The sequence below is a fragment of the Pituophis catenifer genome, unplaced genomic scaffold (assembly GCF_029215685.1).
Source record: "Pituophis catenifer annectens isolate HBS135680 unplaced genomic scaffold, rPitCat1.0.hap2 SCAF_6, whole genome shotgun sequence".
Taxonomy (NCBI): domain Eukaryota; kingdom Metazoa; phylum Chordata; class Lepidosauria; order Squamata; family Colubridae; genus Pituophis; species Pituophis catenifer.
Genome location: NW_027256886.1, coordinates 71,019,519 through 71,038,651, shown reverse-complemented (window position 1 = coordinate 71,038,651; position 19,133 = coordinate 71,019,519). Strand labels below are relative to the sequence as shown.

Genomic DNA, 19,133 nt, shown 5'->3' with positions numbered 1-19,133 from the left:
CTTGAGGAGTAAGCGAACAGATCCATCACTGTCAAGTTTTGAGGACTGTTTATTTTTAGGGAACAAAATTACCGCTCCTGTATGAGATATTCAGAGAGAAGAAGAAAGAATCCTTGTTTTTACTTCTTTTAGAGAATCGGGAATGTCCAGGATCATATAAACCAGTGCCTATCTACTAAAGACACCTGCAATTCGTACATTCAGAATCATAGGGCAGTATGACAGTTCTAAGAGTTTAATGCTCCCTTTCAGACACATTTTTGCCCCCTCCAAATGTTATTCAGATAACTTCGCCGTTTCAAAGCATGCTCATTTGTAAATTTAATTAACTTCGTTAATTTAGGTATTTGCGATTCTACCAGTTTTCCTTTTCATGTTGTCACAATAAAACTTGGCCTGGTTCCTAGCGTGTAATTAAATGGTTAGGACTGGTACTTTTTTTGTGAAAGGCTTTGATTTATCTTCTTCACCGCATCCCCTGAACTGGAGAAGGCTATTATAACACTTTTCAAAGAAGCCTTCAATCTTTATTAATAGCATTAATTTAGCAGATCAGCAACTATGCACAGTTCGACAAAGAAATGTTTACATGATTAAAATAATAGTTTCACAGTTTTAGCAAGAAAAAGGCACCTCGTTGAGTTGAGTACTTTAAGACTGCAGCTGATGCTGTCAGCCATTCAAAAGATGAGTCCTACTGTGCTTAATTGGTTTTACTCCTTAGTAAATGAGTTTACAGCTACATCTTTAAAGTAATTATTCTCAATAGAAACCACAGCATGCCTGTGGCTGTTAATCATTCAGGCATAATTTACATACAGAAGCCATGGGAGGAAAAATCCCACCCATCATTGTCCTCTCAAACAAGAAAAGATGGGCATGTGTGAACATATTTGATGAACAGGTCAATGCATATTAATTTAACCACTGAGATGTTTCAGTTCTGAATGACTGGCCCAAGTTGGATCCTGTTCCTCTGAGACAATTATTACTGCTGGTGGCAGTGTTCAGTTATATCCATTTTTTGCAATTGTCCCCATCCTTTCAACTCGTTCCATTCCAATGCTTATGAGGATAATGGCACACTTCAGAGAAAAATGGGATGTGGTACAGTAAGCTTTTCAACCTGCTTCACTTTTTTTTAATTACGTATCTTTTATTTTAATATTTAGCTGCCTTAAATACCTCCAGATTTAAAAAAAATAGTAATGTAAAATGGTAATAAATGCTGTAACTCAGCAATCACACTCCTAAGTTAACTAATGCTTTTCTTATAACAGTGTTCCTTAACCTTGGCTACTTGAAGAAGGGTGGATTTAACTCCCAGAATTCATCAGCCAATGTGGCTGACTGAAGAATTCTGGGGGTTGAATTTCCCCCATCATCAAATGGCCAAGGTTGAGAAACACTGCTTTATATTATTTGTTTATATTCTAGGCTGCATATCATTTAGTAACATCTGATTGTTTGGCCTGGCACAACAGTAAACCTAGAATGTTCATTCTTTTCAACTGCAGCTTACAGCCATGGATGCAGATGAAGGTCCAAATGGACAGATTAGATATGAAATCTTGGCTGGTGACCAGGGAGACTTCATAATCAATGATAAGACAGGCCTTATCACCATTGCACCAGGAATTACACTGGTAGTAGGTCGATCCTACGCCCTCACAGTCAAAGCATCTGACAGGGCTCCACTGGCACAGAAAAGGTAAGTCATACCTGACTTTATTCCTTTAGCTACCTAAGCTGAGAAATTAGCTTTTCAACTCTATGCAGAAGTATGAACTCAAGGTGAATAATAATTTGGTGGCCAGGAATTTTACTGTTTATTTATATTTATTCATTTATATGTCACATTTCTGAACTATCCATCTCCCTCAAAGAAGGAGTTTGGACGGTGTATAATAAAACAATGTATAAAAATAAGATGTTAAAGTTAACATTTTAGAATTAAAATTTGTAAAATGATTTAAAAAAAAATTAAGGAGGCAAACATAATTAAACACTGTTTAAAAAATTAGTTTACAATGGCAAAAGGAGGGGTCTCATGACACCAACCAACCCCACAACTACATCATGGTTGGTTGCTCCTGGTTCTGTCCGGTTCTATAGAACCGATAGTAAAAGGGGCAGGAGGCTCCACCCACCTGCCCAGACTTCATAATTGACGATCTGCACACACGCACTCCCATTGCGAACCGGTAGTAAAGGTAAGTAGAACCCATCCCTGAACTACATGTTGTTTTGGATTCCCCGTGCAAGGCTCTCTGTCCTGCTCTACAGAATGGAGAGTGACAAAAAGCCACTTGAAGAGACTAGAAGCACTTGAAATGTGGATTTACAGGCGGCTGTTACATATAAATTGGGTTGACAAGATCAGAAATGAGAAGGTGATAAGCTGCCTGGGAAAGCCAAGCGAATTCATCAAAACCATAAAAAAGCAAAAGTTAGAATATTTGGGACATGTGATACGGCACCCAGAAAAATACGGCATCCTTCATTTAACCCTCCAAGGAAAGATTGAAGGCAAATGAGATCCAGGCAGAAGAAGAAGGTCATGGTTTCAGAATTTAAGGGACTGGTTTGGACAAAACTCAACAGCAATTTTCATGCAGCTGTTGTTAAAAATAGGATCACCAACACGATCGCCAATATCCGATGACGGATATGGCACAAGAAGATGATGCAAGGCTGCAGAACCATGTTTTAATTCTTTCTCAAAAGGCCAAGAGAATGGACGCCCACCTTACCTCTGGAGGCAGAATATTCCATAGTGTGGGGGCAACAACAGACACAACTCTCTTTCTAGACCCCACCAGTCAGAGTTCTGTACCTGGTGGGGTCTACAACATACCTTCTCTGCCTGACCAAGTGGATGTGATGCGATGAAACTGATTTATTAAGTGGATGAAAAGCTGTAAGCGGGGACCATTTACGGAAGTAGATGAAGATACATCACATATGGAGTGGGATGGAATTTTCTATTCTATCTAGGTTATGATTAGGGTTTTCATTTTTAAAAGTTAACTCTATGTTGTATTTTATATTACAGTTTTTCTATTTTTCCATCTCAAGATGGTAAGAAATTTTGCTGCTCTTTTTTGGCAACCATATTATGAAAATTTGACAACACAATCAGAATGGGTTGTGGAGGCTGAAACTGCCTCTCATGCTGCAAAATACGCAGACCTGTTGTAAAAGAATAGTAATCCCAAATATTAGCCCTCTTGGAGTAGTAGATGGCTTCTTTGAAAGAAGCACATGTACTACTCCTTTACTAATTGTATGTATGTATGTATGTATGTATGTATGTATTTATTTGTTTGTTTGTTTGTTTGTTTGTTTGTTTGTTTGTTTGTTTATTTATTTATTTATTTATTTATTTATTTATTTATTTATTTATTTATTTGCAACCCACCTTTATTATTTCTACAAATAACCAGGGGTGGGATTCAAAAAATTTAGCAAGGGGTTCTCTGCCCGGTTGCTGGATGGGTGTGGCCTAGTCAGCCTCCTGCACCACGGTGCGGGGGGGGGGGTTGCTCATGCTTTCCTTGAGCCTCTGGGAGAGCGAAATCAGCCATTTCCAGCCTTCCCGAACTTCCAGTAGGCCAATTTTTTTGCCCTTCCTGGGCCTCTACACATGCCCTGCACTGACCTGCATCCAAAATGGGCTGCGTGGGGACACCTGGGAGGGGAGGGGTGGGCGGGGCCAGCCAGGAGTGGGATTTGGGGGTTCTCTGAACTGCACAGAATCTTAGCTAGAGGTTCTCCCGAAGCCCTGCAAACCCACAGCAGCCCACCCCTGCAAATAATACAAGGCAATGAACATCTCCACCACATGTTCCTCCTCCTATTTTCTCCCTAATAACCCTGGGAGGTGAGTTGGGCTGACAGAAAATGACTGGTCCAAAGCCTCCAGCTGGTTTTCATGGTTAACGTGGGATTTGAACTCACGGTCTCCTGCTTTTTAGTTGCTTACAGCATATACTTCTGCCTACTTGAAAATAAACCTATTGAATTTACTGGATCTTACTCCCAGGTAAGGATATTTAGGACTGCAATCTTTCTTTCTGCACATTTCAACCTGGATCACAAAGGAAATGAAATTATACCCAGCGCATACTTATCTCTATGCAGTAAGTTCAGTGGATCAAAAATGGTTTGATGTTTCTAAAAAAAAAAAAAAGTCAACTCTTGTTTATTTAGCCTGTTAAGTGTCAGCCTAAAGGTCAGTGATTCAAGTGTGTTAATTTTGCTTCACCCATATCAATGACTGTCAGCTTAAGGGACTAGAAGGAGAGAAAGGAAGAGAGAAGCTTAAAGCAATGAAAGCACAAATAGCAACTGCTTCTGTAAATTGCCATATATCATTTAACGGTAATATCTCTGACTATCCTGGAACTGAAAGGATCACTGAGCTGAAGATAATTTTTTTTTCTCCCCAGGCAGTGCATTCTTATGGTGTCCCTTAACTCAATTTGGAACATAAATTGCAAGCTATGCAAATACTGGACAAAGAATCAAATATGTTCCAATGAAATCTGCAGTGGAACCAGCAGCCTCATTCAGTTCCTAATTTCTGACATGTTACAGCTGGGAAGCATAGAGTAGAAAAGCATGATTTTTTTTTTTCTTAAACCAAGTATGGAGAAGAAACATAATGAGTGATTCAAAAATATACAGCATGCAGTTAAACAGAAAAGGTTTAGTTTTGCATACAGATTATAGCTTGGAGGGAAGTCCTCAAGTGTGAATGTCAATATATTTCACAGAACAAAACTTAAAATATACCATGGTTATATATATAATTACAAATACAGATTATTTTAACATTTAATATGACTCACACATCCCTGCTGCACTATCCAAGTGGAATGCATAGGACATATTTTCTATACACAGCGGCAATGAGATGACTCTCCTAAAAGTCAAATAGGTCTTTGGGAAGCATTTTGGGGAACGTCAAAAAGGGTAACATCTTTCTACAACTCTTAAAAGCAGCTGTATCTTTTCTTCCTATGTTTTTCTACTCTGCAAGCCTACTTTCTTTTTGGCAAAAATATTTTTTAAAAAAATATTTTAAAAAAAGGAATTGGTCATATTCCCAAAAGCATGGAAAGGCGTCTTTACATTGAGGAAAGAATTTAGACGTCTTCAGTTCCGAACATTCTCAGTTTCTTTATCCTGTGAAAGATCCGATAAAAGTAAAAGGAAAATGCAACAAAATAAAAGAAATGTAAGCAACGCTTGGAAGTCCAAACTGTTGTGACCTAGGCTTCCTGAGTCATTAAAACACACGAGTAGTCCCAAAAACCTCTTTTATTGCAACAGCTGTGAATTAGGTTCATTCACAACTGAGTCCCAATTAGTTGCAAAAAGTCCTATAGTATGTACAACCCTTAGACTTTTTTCCTGGTGCCTGAATTAGAAAGTTGATTTTTTTAAAAAATATTTTTTTGTTGATGCAATTTTTAATAGCAGTTTTCAAAAATCAGTATAATACTTGATACCTTGTTTTGATTTTTAAAAAATAAAAGTAAATATATTTCCATCAAAGTGATCTAATCAAAGGACTGGGTTCATAAATATGTTTATTTGAGCATCCTCCCCCCACCTTCAGAGGCTTATTTTTGAGAAAGTGTTACGATCATTAAGAATATACTGCAAATTATTTTAATCCTCACTGAGATAGCTTTCATATTATTACTTAGAGCTTAAAGCTTGGTAGGAAATTAAAATTTTCTTAAGGCCCTTCAGTGCAGATAGGGCTCTTCTCTGTTTTAATGGGAATGGAAACAGCTTTACCTATTTATCAGGACTACCACACAAATTAGAAGCTGTTGGATTGGGACTCTTCTCTTTGTTTAGACACCCTGAATGCTTAATGGGTTATAACATTTAGAGTTTGATAGAGGGAAAGTGTTATAATTTGATTTTGACTGAATTCTGTTTGTCATTTCAGGAGTTCCATCACTACAGTTTACATTGAGGTACTTCCTCCTAACAATCAAAGTCCACCTCGCTTCCCTCAACAGATGTACAGTCTTGAACTCAGTGAGGCCATGCGAATTGGTGCCATTTTGCTAAATTTGCAGGTACAGAATGCTTCAATGTAAGCATTTACAAAGCTCTTTCTGTTTATGCGTATGAGTTGAATTGTTTGTAAATTACTTCCAATTTTTCTCAGGCAACTTTTGCAGTATAGATTGTCAAACTCTCAGAAATTCAACACTTTCCCCAATTGGTTTATAAAATAATCCATGCATATTGCTACATAGCCTGTCTGACACTGATGAGATGAATAAGCACCTAAGAGTTTAATTTTGCTCCGATGAAATAGCGAGCACTCCATAACACGGCATCCAGTATTCTCTTATCTTTGATTTCATGTGATAGAATTCTATGGATCAGTTACCTTTTCAAGGAAAACACATTCATCACTGCAAATCTTATTGAGGGACCCTTGCAAGATTTCTGGAGTCCAAAACTGCTGTTTTGCAGTATCTGTAATAACACTCATCCATCATATCATAGAGATCTTTTGGATCATTATGGAAAACTATTGAAACCAGTGAAATATCTCTATAGATAATGGGTCATGTTCTGCATTTTTTCATCTCTTTATGTGCAGTAGTAGAAGGTGTGCTTTGCATGTAAGCTTCAAGGTTACATTTCTGCTACTTCTAAAAAGGGCAGAAGACGTTGTATTTGGTACATAATAAAGCTGCACTAGTCAGCTTATATTGATCAATGTCTTGACCCAGCATAGGATAATTATTTCATTTTAAGTTCTTAGAACAGCAAATATGACAGTTGTCCTCATGCTGTTCCCAACACTAACTTGAACGTTTCAGAATTAAAGGCGGGGGGGGGGGAATGTTCTGCTTTTAACAATTATTACACAAAAGAACACTAATTACACTGAAAAGAAAGAAAAATATGACAAGAAAATTATCATTTCATTCATTAGGGCACCTGTGGACCATGGCCCACTAGTGGACCGTGAGGGGGTTTCAACCAGGAAAAGGATCCTTTTTGCACATCCTCACTTGCGTGAGCAGCAGTGAAGCACATGCACATGCTCAACTTAAGTGAGCGGCAGGGGTGTGTGTGTGTGTTGTTTACACAAGTAGAGCTATACATGTGCGCATTTACCGGCTGCTCACACAGAACCATCACAGAACTTCTCCCCCCCGATCCCCAGCTCACAAAGTTGGAAACATTGGGGAACTCTGCATTAGGGCTTCTAGCTCAGGAGGCCCAACATTTCCAATGTAGTATATATGATAATTTTAGCCCATGCCACCATTTTCATGCCCAGAGGCCTAGTGCTTTTAACAAAATCATGTTTTTTCATTACAGTCTTGGCATGCCTAAAAACAGAAAGTCGGGGCAGTTGGAATTTTACCTCAGAAAAGCACAGAATCCCAACAAATGTTGTGCTTATATTGCAGAAGGCAACCTGCAGGGGCCAATTCTATGCACTTGGTTTGGTTTCAGTAATAGATTTCCTGACAGAAAAAAGAACCTCCATCTCCTCAGGGTTTCAAACCATTTATGGCCTCTTCCTGCATCTGTACTTTTTGAAGCAACCTTCTGGAAATAATTTCCAATGCTGGAAGTATTTTAACATGAAACTAAATGGATTGGAAGGGGTTCACCTGTGTTACTTCTGTTCCTCTGGGTTTGTTAGCTCTGTGGGAGACTATGTAGCTTGATCAGGACAACCGCTGGCAATCATGCTTAGGAGGCAGGAGATAATGATATAGCCAGAAGGATAGAATCAGTAAATTCAGTCTGATAATTTTTCTTTCTTTCTAGTTTTTTAACTTTATGGATCCCTTCAATCAAGCAACACTCACATTTTAACTGTATAATTTGGGGGCTCCAGAGACCACTCATGATGAAACTTGACAGTCTTGCATCCTGCAGTTCAACCACACAGATTCATATGCTAAAGCTTCCCTAACATAATAACAATCCCCAATATTTGCCATTATTAGGCAAGATTTACTAAGAGCAAGTGACTTATTTCAAGCAACCCAGATACAGCCAAGGAAGAACAGGGATAGAAGGTAGAGTTCAAGCTTATCTGGCAAACCTCAAAGACTGACTGATTAATAATAGTTTAGTTATGGGTGAGGGATTCAGAAACTTCAGTGAGTATTTTTTTAAAAAAAAATTTGATTTATATGCCGCCCTTCTCCGGAGACTCAGGGCAGCTTACAATGCGTTAAGCAATAGCCTTCATTCTTTTGTATATTTTATACAAAGTCAGCTTATTGCCCCCACAAACTGGGTCCTCATTTCACCTACCTTAGAAAGGATGGAAGGCTGAGTCAACCTTGAGCCTTGGAGAGATTCGAACCAGCAGAAATTGCAGGCAGCTGTGTTAATAACAGGGTGCACTAAACCCCTGTACTATCAAGGCTCTTGATTGATTTTTCCCATTCTTTAGCAAAATAAAAAGAAGTCAACTTTCCATGCCAACCAATCTGTTTGTTGTCCCATTAAACTAAGGCTTCTGTTTGTTCTATCTATCTATCTATCTATCTATCTATCTATCTATCTATCTATCTATCTATCTATCTATCATTTTATGAGCCGTGGTGGTGCAGTGGTTAGAATGCAGTACTGCAGGCTACTTCTGCTACCTGCCTGCTGCCTGCAATTTGGCAGTTTGAATCTCACCAGGCTCAAGGTTGACTCAGCCTTCCATCCTTCCGAGGTCGGTAAAATGAGGACCCAAATTGTTGGGGGCGATATGCTGACTCTGTAAACCGCTTAGAGAGGGTTATAAAGCACTGTCAAGCGGTATATAAGTCTAAGTGCTATTGCTATCTATCTATCATCTATCTATTTGAAAAATGAGTTGGAAGGGACCTTGGAGGTCTTCTCGTCCAACCTTTTGCTCGAGCAGGAGATCCTGTGCCATTTCTGACAAATGGCTGTCCAGTAATCTGAACTGTCCATCTCCCTCAAAGAGGGACTCTGGACAGTGTACAGTAAGGTATTGAAATATAAAAGAGTATATAAAAAAATAAAATGTTAGAGTTAAAAAAAATTTAAAATATAAAAATTAAGGAGGCAAGAATATTTAAACCCTGTTAGAATTTACTTGACAAAGGCAGAAGGAAAGCTGTCATAGCACCAACCAACCCTATGACTGTGCATCTTTGGGCTACCCACACAAGCTGCAGAATCATGTTTAACTTTTTTTGGAAGGTGAGGAGAGTGGAGGCTGCCTCACCTCCCAGGGAAGATTCTTCTGTAGACTCATTTCATTCTCTTCCTAGATCTAGACTGTCCTCCCTAAACCAGGTGAAGTTCTTTAACTGATGGGGTCAGCAACATACCTTACCACTCTGACTGGATGGGACAGGCTAGTGTGATGGGATCAAGAATAATGTTCAAGAAAAATTTGAATCCAGTGTTGTTGTTTTTTTAATTTGATTTATATGCCGCCCTTCTCCGGAGACTCAGGGCGGCTTACAATGTGCTCAGCAATAGCCTTCATCCTTTTGTATATTTATACAAAGTCAGCTTATTGCCCCCACAACTGGGTCCTCAATTTATCTACCTTAGAAAGGATGGAAGGCTGAGTCAACCTTGAGCCTTGGCGAGATTCGAACCTGCAGTAATTACAGGCAGCTGGTCTTAATAACCAGCTTAATAACAGGGTGCCTTAGACCACTGTACTACCAAGGCTCTTTTAATGATGATATGCTTGGAAATTTGGAATAAAAATGTTCTTTGCTTAGGTTATTTGTTCGTATGACTGATGTTACACCAAAGCACATTTAGATTATGTTTACAAACACTGCAAGCAGAATCTGGCTAAAATCAGTAATTTCAAAGCTGTGCTCCTCTATTTGTCACATTGAATTCAGAGGATTTTATTTGAGAGTTGACACTTATTAGATTTCCATGCCAATGGTACTTTAATATGCTTAATTTTGACTGGAATGTGTTTTCTATTATTAAACAGATACAGTTTGTCATTATCTTGCTTAATTAATGGTATTATCTAATCACTATTTTTTTTTCTAACCATCTGTTGCTCTGTAGGACTTCTGTACTGTATATTTTAAGAAGCATACGAATAATGCATGATTTAAATAAACATTGCTATCATTTATTTTACTAGTTTGTTAAAAAAGTCAGTCAAAAATATTCCCTTCGGCATCATTCTGAGAATAATGTGAAGAATATACTGCCTATATTCTTTTAAAGGGCCTTTAAAAAAAAAAAATCTCATTGTTGACTAAATCTTAAGTATGCAAATATTTTAATTTTGTGAAATTCCAATAGGCAATTATCATTCTTATCACAGCATATTCTCATGCAGCCAAAATGCAGCCATTCTCCAGAGGGGATAAACAACATAATGATCAGGCTGTTGAGAGTTAAAGCTGTCAAATATTAAACTGTTATGAGCTGATTAGCATTTCAAATGTGTTGTCCATCACTATTCAGCTTTTATTTTTTTTAAAAAAAAATACTAATAAAAAGAAATTAAATCTAATATGCGACTTCTTTGTGTTGTTGTTGTTGTTTTTAAGGCAACTGATCGAGAAGGTGACCCTATAAAATACCTCATACAAAATGGAGACCCCCAACATGTATTTAATCTTTCTGAAACGTAAGTCAATTTTTTTTCTTTTGAATGGCATTGAATGAACAAATTGATTTTAGTTAATCCGCCTCTCTCTCTCTCTCTCTCTCTCTCTCTCTCTTTCTCCCTCTCCCTCTCCCTCTCCCTCTCTCCCTCCCTCCCTCCCTCCCCCCCCCTCTTCAATTCAATCATGTCTGATTCTTGGAGACTGCCTGGATGAATCCTGCAGTTTTCTTGCAAGGTTTCTTTTTTTCAGAAGTGGTTTGCCCTTGCCAGCCCTTGCTAGGGCTGAGAGAAAGTGACTGGCCCAAAGTCACCCAGCTGGCTTTGTTCTCAAGGCAGCACTAGAACTCACGGTCTTCCTCTTTCTAGCTTGATGCCTTAACCCAGAGTTGTCAAACTCGTGGGCCGTGAACCAGATACGTCACACACTGGCCACACCCATGCCCAGTTTAGTGAAGGGGGGAAAAGTTCTGATACATCACGTGACGACACAAGTTTGACACACCTGCACTACACTACACCACTACACCAAACTGGCTCTCTAATCTGTTATACAACATGTACAAATCAGTGGTGGGTTGCCCCCGATTCGGACCGGTTTACAAGAACCGGTAGTAAAACTGGCAGGGGGCTCCGCCCACTGCCCCGGATGTCATCATAGGCAATCTGCGCATGCCGCAGATCCCATTGCGAACCGGTAGTAAAGGTAAGTAGAGGCCACCCCTGGTACAAATATACTTATATATCTGTTTACTGATGAAAATGTGTACAGTGATAATAACCTCTATGAATTTAAAGTAATTTTCATGGTCATGACTAAGTTAGGTCTACCCACCCAGACATTAATTAAGAGCTAGAAATCAGAATAATCTACATTACAATAATTTTACTTTGCCTTATAATAATTGCAATGTAGTAATATATAGCTAGACGATTGACAGACTTGCAAACTCTTTGAATCAATGACATATCTTTATGATAGGCTTCAAAACACATCTATTTTCATCTCTGTTTTCCGTGCAAGCTTATTCAGATTCTCAAAAGAACGTACCATTGGGACTCACTTCCATCTATGTAATTGTAGGATTACAGCACATACTTCTAACTTCTCAGACCAATTTAAACAGCAGATTGTGTGCAAATAAATTTCCAATCATAAGTATTCAGCTGTTTGAAGCTGAGCTCTCTCATATTTAATAGCAGCCTTGTAAATGGTGCTAAACTTTAAAATCGTACATCTGAGACCATTTATTTATTATAAATGTTTGATTGGGTAAAAACCTACTGAGATGGAAACTTCCATTATTAAAACAACCTGGGATTAATTAGAAGCCTTTAGATTTGCCAGGTTTTCTGCTAATGACCGTGACTTAAAAAAAAAAAAAAAACTTGCTAATTCTAGTCTTAAAAATGAAATGTGCTTTAATAAGAAAGACCTTTTGGGACTATTGTTTTAATTCAACCCCAGATATTCCAGACATTACCACGGAGGAAGCTTTTAGCTTTCCTCCTAAATTAATGCCACATTAATGAAAAGCCATAGAAAACTGAAAGGTTTGTACTTTTTGCATGTACTAGAAAGAGTGAAAAATCCTTTTTTTTTTTTTTTTAGAATCTGTCATTTGCGAAGCTATTATTTCTCTGAATATTAGGAAGGAAGGAAAGCTGTATTTTTTTAAAAAAAAAGTAAATTTGAAGCCTTATGATTGTGTTTGCAGAACTCAACACTTGTACTAAAACAAAAAAATGACTAGTTCTTCAATACTTGAGTACTGCGAAAGCAGGATAAAGACTAAATCTGAGGATGATGTGGTAATTTCTTTTAAATTGTAATTGCAAAATTGTAATTTTGTTAATGCAGAACCAGCTTTCTTTAGGTGATTTACTTTCTACTTAGGGAACAACATATCAAAGATTGAAAATTTTAATTCTTGTGGAATGTAATTGGACATTTAAGAACTGTAATGGTTATAATTTTGGAAGTCATATACAACATCTAATAATTTTGCATTAGATTGAAATGCACTATTATGGACTGGGATGTATATTTAGAACCAAATCTCATTGAAAGTAAGGAATACAAGAAGTGATGAATATTAGAGCTGTTTCTTGAAGATTATTGAAATGAAGCTGACCTAATCAACTTTGGCTAAAATTCATAGTTCTACACTTTAGCAAGGCTGCTTATGGAAAGATTCAGCACTGATTCACGCTTCCATTTTAGAAAGGGCAAACCTGATGGAAATTTAGGATGACTCTTAGAAAATCAGGTGTAGCTACTCAATTTGTGTTTCCTACAGACAGGGTTTAGTAAAATGGGAAAGCACAACTCCATCTCATATGTAGTGCAAAAAAATTGAAATCTCTTTCGCGTGTGTGTGTATGCATCTGTAGCCATTCTGTGTCCTGAATTTATCTAGTATGTCTGGTTTTGCACACTTACCTATATATCTATCTATATAGCTTATATAGGACAATTGCTGTTTTAAAAAAGTGTTTAGCTTACTCACAATGCAACAAAGCTGCCTGTAACCATTCTGATTCCCAACATCAGCAGAAGTTAACAAAGAAATTTACTTCCCTTGAAACACTGTTTTGTTATATTCCCAGTACAGCATTTGTTTTGTCTCTGTCTCTCTCTGTCTCTGTCTCTGTCTCTGTCTCTGTCTCTGTCTCTGTCTCTGTCTCTGTCTCTGTCTCTGTCTGTCTGTCTGTCTGTCTCTCCCTCTCTCTGTCTCTCTCTCTCTGTCTGTCTCTCTCTGTCTCTGTCTCTGTCTCTGTCTCTGTCTCTGTCTCTGTCTCTCTCTCTCTCTCTCTCTCTCTCTCTCTGTGTGTGTGTGTGTGTGTGTGTGTTACTGTTCAGACAAAACAAAAAGTAGGAAAACGATCTGAAAATGCAGCATAGAGACCACTCTGTCTGCTATGCTGGCAGGGTGGCTTGCTTTCAGAATTTCTCAGGAGCATCAATAGAATGTTCTATCAAAACGGATACTCTGTCAATAGAAAAGAGGACAATTCATGCCTTGGGAGGTCAGGAACCCAGCAAGACATTGACTGAACTCATAATGCAGTGAACCACAGGTTATCCCAACACCAACTCAGAGCCATCATCCCATTATCTCAAAGTTCACATCTTTCACACCTCTTTTGCAGCATACACAGTTTTCCAGCCACATAAGAGTCTCGGATTTCAGTCAGAGCCAGAAGGTTTGTAAGAAATAGCAGGAAAAACTTGGTTTTTCTTTGCTCATGATTCGGTTAAAGTGCAATCCCACCATCCACCAAATGATAGAAAGTATACTAACAGAAAAAAATGTGGCCCTTACTGCCAATCCCTATCTTCTTTGTGGGTTCCATTCTTCCTTGGTGATGAAAAGCAGTGCTGTTGTGTGTTGTGCTCTTTTTTTCATACAGTTGGATGACTCCTCTGACTTTCCTGACCTCCCCTCTTCTGATAGTTACTAGCTTGCAGAAAGAATCCACCAACATAGAAAGTGTCATAGGAAGAGGCTTGATATTTAACCATGACATCTGACATTTATTTTGTGCTAAGAAGAGAAGAGAGTCATAGGGGTTTACAGTATGGCTTCTAGATTTTGACTGCTATCAAGTAACTCATTACATGGATATAGAGAATTCAAACTCTTCGCTACTATCCAAGTAGTCATCCATACTTTTACAACATGGTTTTGATAGCCCTAATTTTCGATTGCAGCGAGACAAATATTTAGAGTTCCAAATAACATTTGTTGAATTGCAAGGGTAACGAAGGCATCTGCTTGACGTTACTAGAACTCTTGTATATTTATTAATTTGTGCAAGCTCTACATTATCCTTTCCAGGATACTGAATAAATTCCACCCCTTTTCTGGATTTCTACATGGCTTTCAAGTGATGGTCAGAAATTAACTTTTTGGCCAAGGTGACCGGTTATAGGACAGCCCTGTCTCTTTCTCTACCACATATTCTTAGAAAAGTTAACTCTTTCCAAGAACTCCAAGCCTGCTTCCTTGCTCTTAGTGAGGATGATGAAATAAAGAATGGCAGAAGTGAAGAATCTTCAGGGGCCATGATGGCGAACCTATGGCACGTGTGCCACAGGTGGCACGCCAAACCATTTCGCCTGGCACGCCAGCTCAGCTCTAGCGTGCATGCGTGTGCTGGCCAGCTGATTTTCGGGCCTTCTAGGCCCACCAGAAGTAGGGAAGCAGGCTGTTTCCTGCCTCCGGAGGGCCTGGGGGTGGTGGGGAAGGCCTGTTTTTCTTTCTCACCAGGCTCCAGATCCTCTCTATGCATCTGGGGAGGGTGAAAACAGCCTTTCCCACCCCTGTTTTTGCCCTCCTCAGATGCATAGAGAGGATCTGGAGCCAGGTGGGAAAGAAAAATGGGCCTACCAGGCCATTGCGTGCCAGGAGCGGGGAAGAGGGGGGTTGCACGCACATGCATGGGGTGGGGCGCATAGAATTATGGGTGCGGGCACACACGCGCACAAACCTCCCCTGCCCCCCCTTCCTGACACGCGATGGCAAAAGGTTAGCCATTACTGTTCAGGCGTCAGATAGATAGAGCATATCTGCCCTAGCTTGAAATATCATCCATAGCTCTCTATCAATAGGTCCTCTGACTACCACTACCAGCAAGCTTAGAAAATGCTATAAATCTCGGAAGGCTGAACATTACTTTTTTTTATTATGGGCAAAATGCTATGTTAACAGCAGTGCAGCTAACTGTAACTTATGGCAACCTCCCTCAAAGGTTGGGGACAAGATGAAAGCAACATAATGGAACATATCAGAGGATCTTTAAATATTGTTACCATGCAAGTGGAGAAAGGCCCTTACATTCTCAGTTGTGACTAGTCAAGTGTTCAGTCTGTAGTCCTATAATGTTAATGTAGCCTATTATTTCCTGCAATTTGCTCTTCAAGGATTTGAGCTCCTTTGTTCTGCCAAAGCACACACATACTTCACCCAGTTATTTGTGAATACTGTTTTTTAGCTTGGAAAGGATCAGGATAAAAGTCGAACATTTGAACAAATAAAAATGGCATAAAAATGTCATTCCCATATCATTCTTCTCTATAACATGCTCACAAATACAAGAACTTCTGTATGAACAAATACTCAGTTTATCCTATTCTAATTCTTCACTGGCTCAGTTGAATTATACTCCTATGCTATAACAAGAGACATAAAGAAATTCTTCTCCTCATTTTCATTTCAACAGCAGGGAACTAAATGTAATACTTGGTCTGCCAAAAATCTTCTCAGCTAGTTCTTTTATAAATTAACTGTGGTATTGCAATTCAGTCAAATGCATTATTATTCAGAAGTTCAATTGAATTCACTAGGGATTATTCTCATGCATGTGGCCATATGTATGGTTCCTCAAGTATACAACTGAAAATTAGATTTCTGGTTGATTTTAATATGATAGACTTAATTCAGTTGACTTTACAGGAATGGCAGTTCATCAAATACTACAAATTTATAAACAAGATAGTATGGGAGATGTAGTAGTAACTTACATATAATGATTTTATCATCTTTAGAGTTCTTCGGTCGAAGAAGTTTCCTTTAAATTATTCAAAATGTTTATTTTCTTAGGCTTCCACTGTCTGACTGCTCCATATTACACAAACACACATCTATTAATTCCTTAGACAATCTTAATTTTCTTTTTATTATGGCTGTCTAGAAGTCTGCATGGAAGTCAATTTCCAAATATCCCATCCACCTTGTACATTATACAGTACATTGTTACTCCATTCAATTTCTTCTTAATGATTGAATTTGATTTTAATCATATTAATCTGGGGCAGGGATTCTCTTCTATTGTATTGAGGAAAACGTTATAAATTTAATAATAAAATTCAGTATTTATTATTGCATCCGTTTTCTGTTTTATTTTCTTTCTCTGTTTATTTGATGCTTATTTACTAGATTTTATTCCCTACTTCTCTTCATCTTCAATTGATGTTAGGCAGATAAATTCTGCTTATGAACAAAGTAGCAATTACATTTTCGGATAAACACCTGCCTCCCCTGGAAGCCACTATTATGTTTACTTGAAATATCCCAGGCATTTTTTTTGATGCTTACAGCTACTGTTTTGTTTTGTTTTCTGGGATAACTGGAACAATATAATGTCCTGATCATTTGGCATAAATAAATGTAGAAGTAGCTCTGAGACCACACAAGGGTTCCCCCCCCCCCTCAGTCTTTTGGGTATTTATCTGTCAGCACCACCATGTATATCAAACCAAGAAGTCAACTCCACAGAACTATGCTTTATCCCCACTCTCTCCCATTCACCCCCTTATACTCAGGTGAATTGTGGTCTGTTGTGCATGCCTTCATCTTGTTTTGAAATTAAGCCAGGTTGTCTTCTTGCCACTTTGTCGGCCTATCTCTGCTAAGAACATCTTCTCTACTCTCTACCTCAGGGGTGTCAAACTCGATTTCCTGGAGGGCCACATCAGGGTTCTGTTTCACCTCAGTGGGCTGTGGAGGGTGTAGCTGGAATGGGCATGGCCAGCTCAACATCACTCATGTCGGGGGCACCTGTGGTGGCCCAAGCGCTCTGCCAATGGGTTCCCAAGTTCCATTTCCAGCTGCAACAGCCTCCTCCACATGCGGCCCTCCTAAATTCTAATTTTGCTGGCAAAGGCACCATGGACCAGTCCTTTGCTGTTTCCAGGACAGCCTCACGGGCCAGATCTAAGCATCCTACAGGCCAGATCCTGCCCATGGGCCTTGAGTTTGACACCCCTGCTCTACAGTAGTGGCCAAAATTGTGGAAAACTTTTGGGAAAAGTGTATTTTTGAAGCTTGATGGCTAATAACACTACTTTTTTTGGGAGTTTTAAGATAATCATACTCCACTGCTGGAATGGCCTGGGAATAGCCCAGATCTTAACCCAATTGAAAATCTATGGCACCGACTAAAGAAACTTGTTAAGTCAGAAGTGACCCAGCAATAAAACCCAGTTAATAGAAGCAATCCTTCAATCTTGGTTTCACGTTATAACAGCTGCAGAACTAAAAGACTTGGGTCACTCCATGGGAAGATGTTGTAAGGCCATAATTCATGCTAAAGGTTACCCAACTATTAACTGACATGGTGATACTTTTTGTATATCTCATTTTTTCTATGTGTTTCACTTTTCTTCTTTATACCGTAACTGTTATTCTAATAGCAAATCCTTCATAAAAGTTATTGCATTACATTCTTGATTAAATTAACTTAGCTAGCGCTAATTAGGGTTATTAGCTAGTTTTAGAAAATACACTTTTCCAAAAAGGTTTCCACAATTTTGGCCACTACTGTACCTCATCTCAATTTTTAATTCAGTACAACATGAACCATTTTTCTTTATTAATGTTCCATTGCATACTTCAAATAAGGGGCAGGGAATCTCAGGCTTCCAGGCATTATTGAACAAGGCTCTCGGCAACTCTTTCCATTACAGTGGTACCATGGTATTCAACTACTTTGAAACTCATTGAATTTGGTACTCAATGCATTTTCCGCCGGGAATTAAAAACTTGGCTTTTCAAATCCCTTGACCTGGTCTGATGACGGGGTTTTAAGGGTTTTAATGGGTTAATTTTAAATTTTTTAGATTTTAGTCTTTATTTTTATTGTGGCTTGTGTTTTATTGTTGTGAGCCGCCCTGAGTCCATTGTGAGATAGGGCGGCATATAAGCCGAATAAAATAAATAAATAAAATAAATAAATAAATAAATAAATTTTGAAATGAAAAATTTGTCTCGGTACTCATCGCTTGTTTGGTACTTGCTTGTTGCTTCGTGACTCACTACATTATTTCTTATGTGAAAAATTTATTTGGTACACATAGTACTCATCACACCTCTGAGAACCAATTCATGAGGAGTACCAAAATACTACTGTACCTACATTGGCTGAAAATGTTGGAAATTGTATTTCAGCAACACCTAGAGATATACTTGTAAACTGAATTTCTTGCACCTGTTTTAAACAAACCTAGTAGGAGAAATTCAGTTTCAAACACAGTGATATCCATAAATTCTTAACTCTACTTCAACTTATTTATTTATTCCTGTTTGTTTATTTATTCTTATGGGGTAAAAGTACTTGGTGAGAAAAGGAGAAGTCTGGGAGAACAGAAGAGAACTAGAGCATATACAGTAGTATTATTTATTTAAGATATGCCCCTTGTCATCCAGGTCTTCCGTCGGAATTCACAAAAATAAACACTAGAATGAACTAAAACCTAACTGCCCTTAGAGCAAATGGAGGCAAAATCCAGGGGGAAGAACTACAGCTTAAATAGCCTGACACATTGTCAAAGGTAGAGGTTTCTACAGCAAGAGCACAATAATGAAGAAGCCCTTGTGCAGGAAAAAAAAGATCACACAGCTGTTATTTGTAGGCAACACTCCCAACAAGAGCACCTCTGTACCAGGGTCCAAATCTGGATCTGTCATTTTATTACAATTGCATTGAAATACTCTGATTTTTAGGG

The 19,133-nt window shown here is 38.5% G+C and overlaps 1 protein-coding gene across 1 annotated transcript in view; it reads left to right on the top strand.

Moving 5' to 3' along the window:
* Nucleotides 1–19,133, top strand: part of PCDH15 (protocadherin related 15) — a 403,619-nt gene that overhangs the window by 208,533 nt on the left and 175,953 nt on the right. Inside the window, exons 14-16 of the mRNA XM_070946499.1 lie at nucleotides 1,518–1,711; nucleotides 5,969–6,101; nucleotides 10,569–10,648. Of these exons, the coding sequence (XP_070802600.1) occupies nucleotides 1,518–1,711; nucleotides 5,969–6,101; nucleotides 10,569–10,648 (407 nt within the window). The remainder of the gene's footprint in view (nucleotides 1–1,517; nucleotides 1,712–5,968; nucleotides 6,102–10,568; nucleotides 10,649–19,133) is intronic.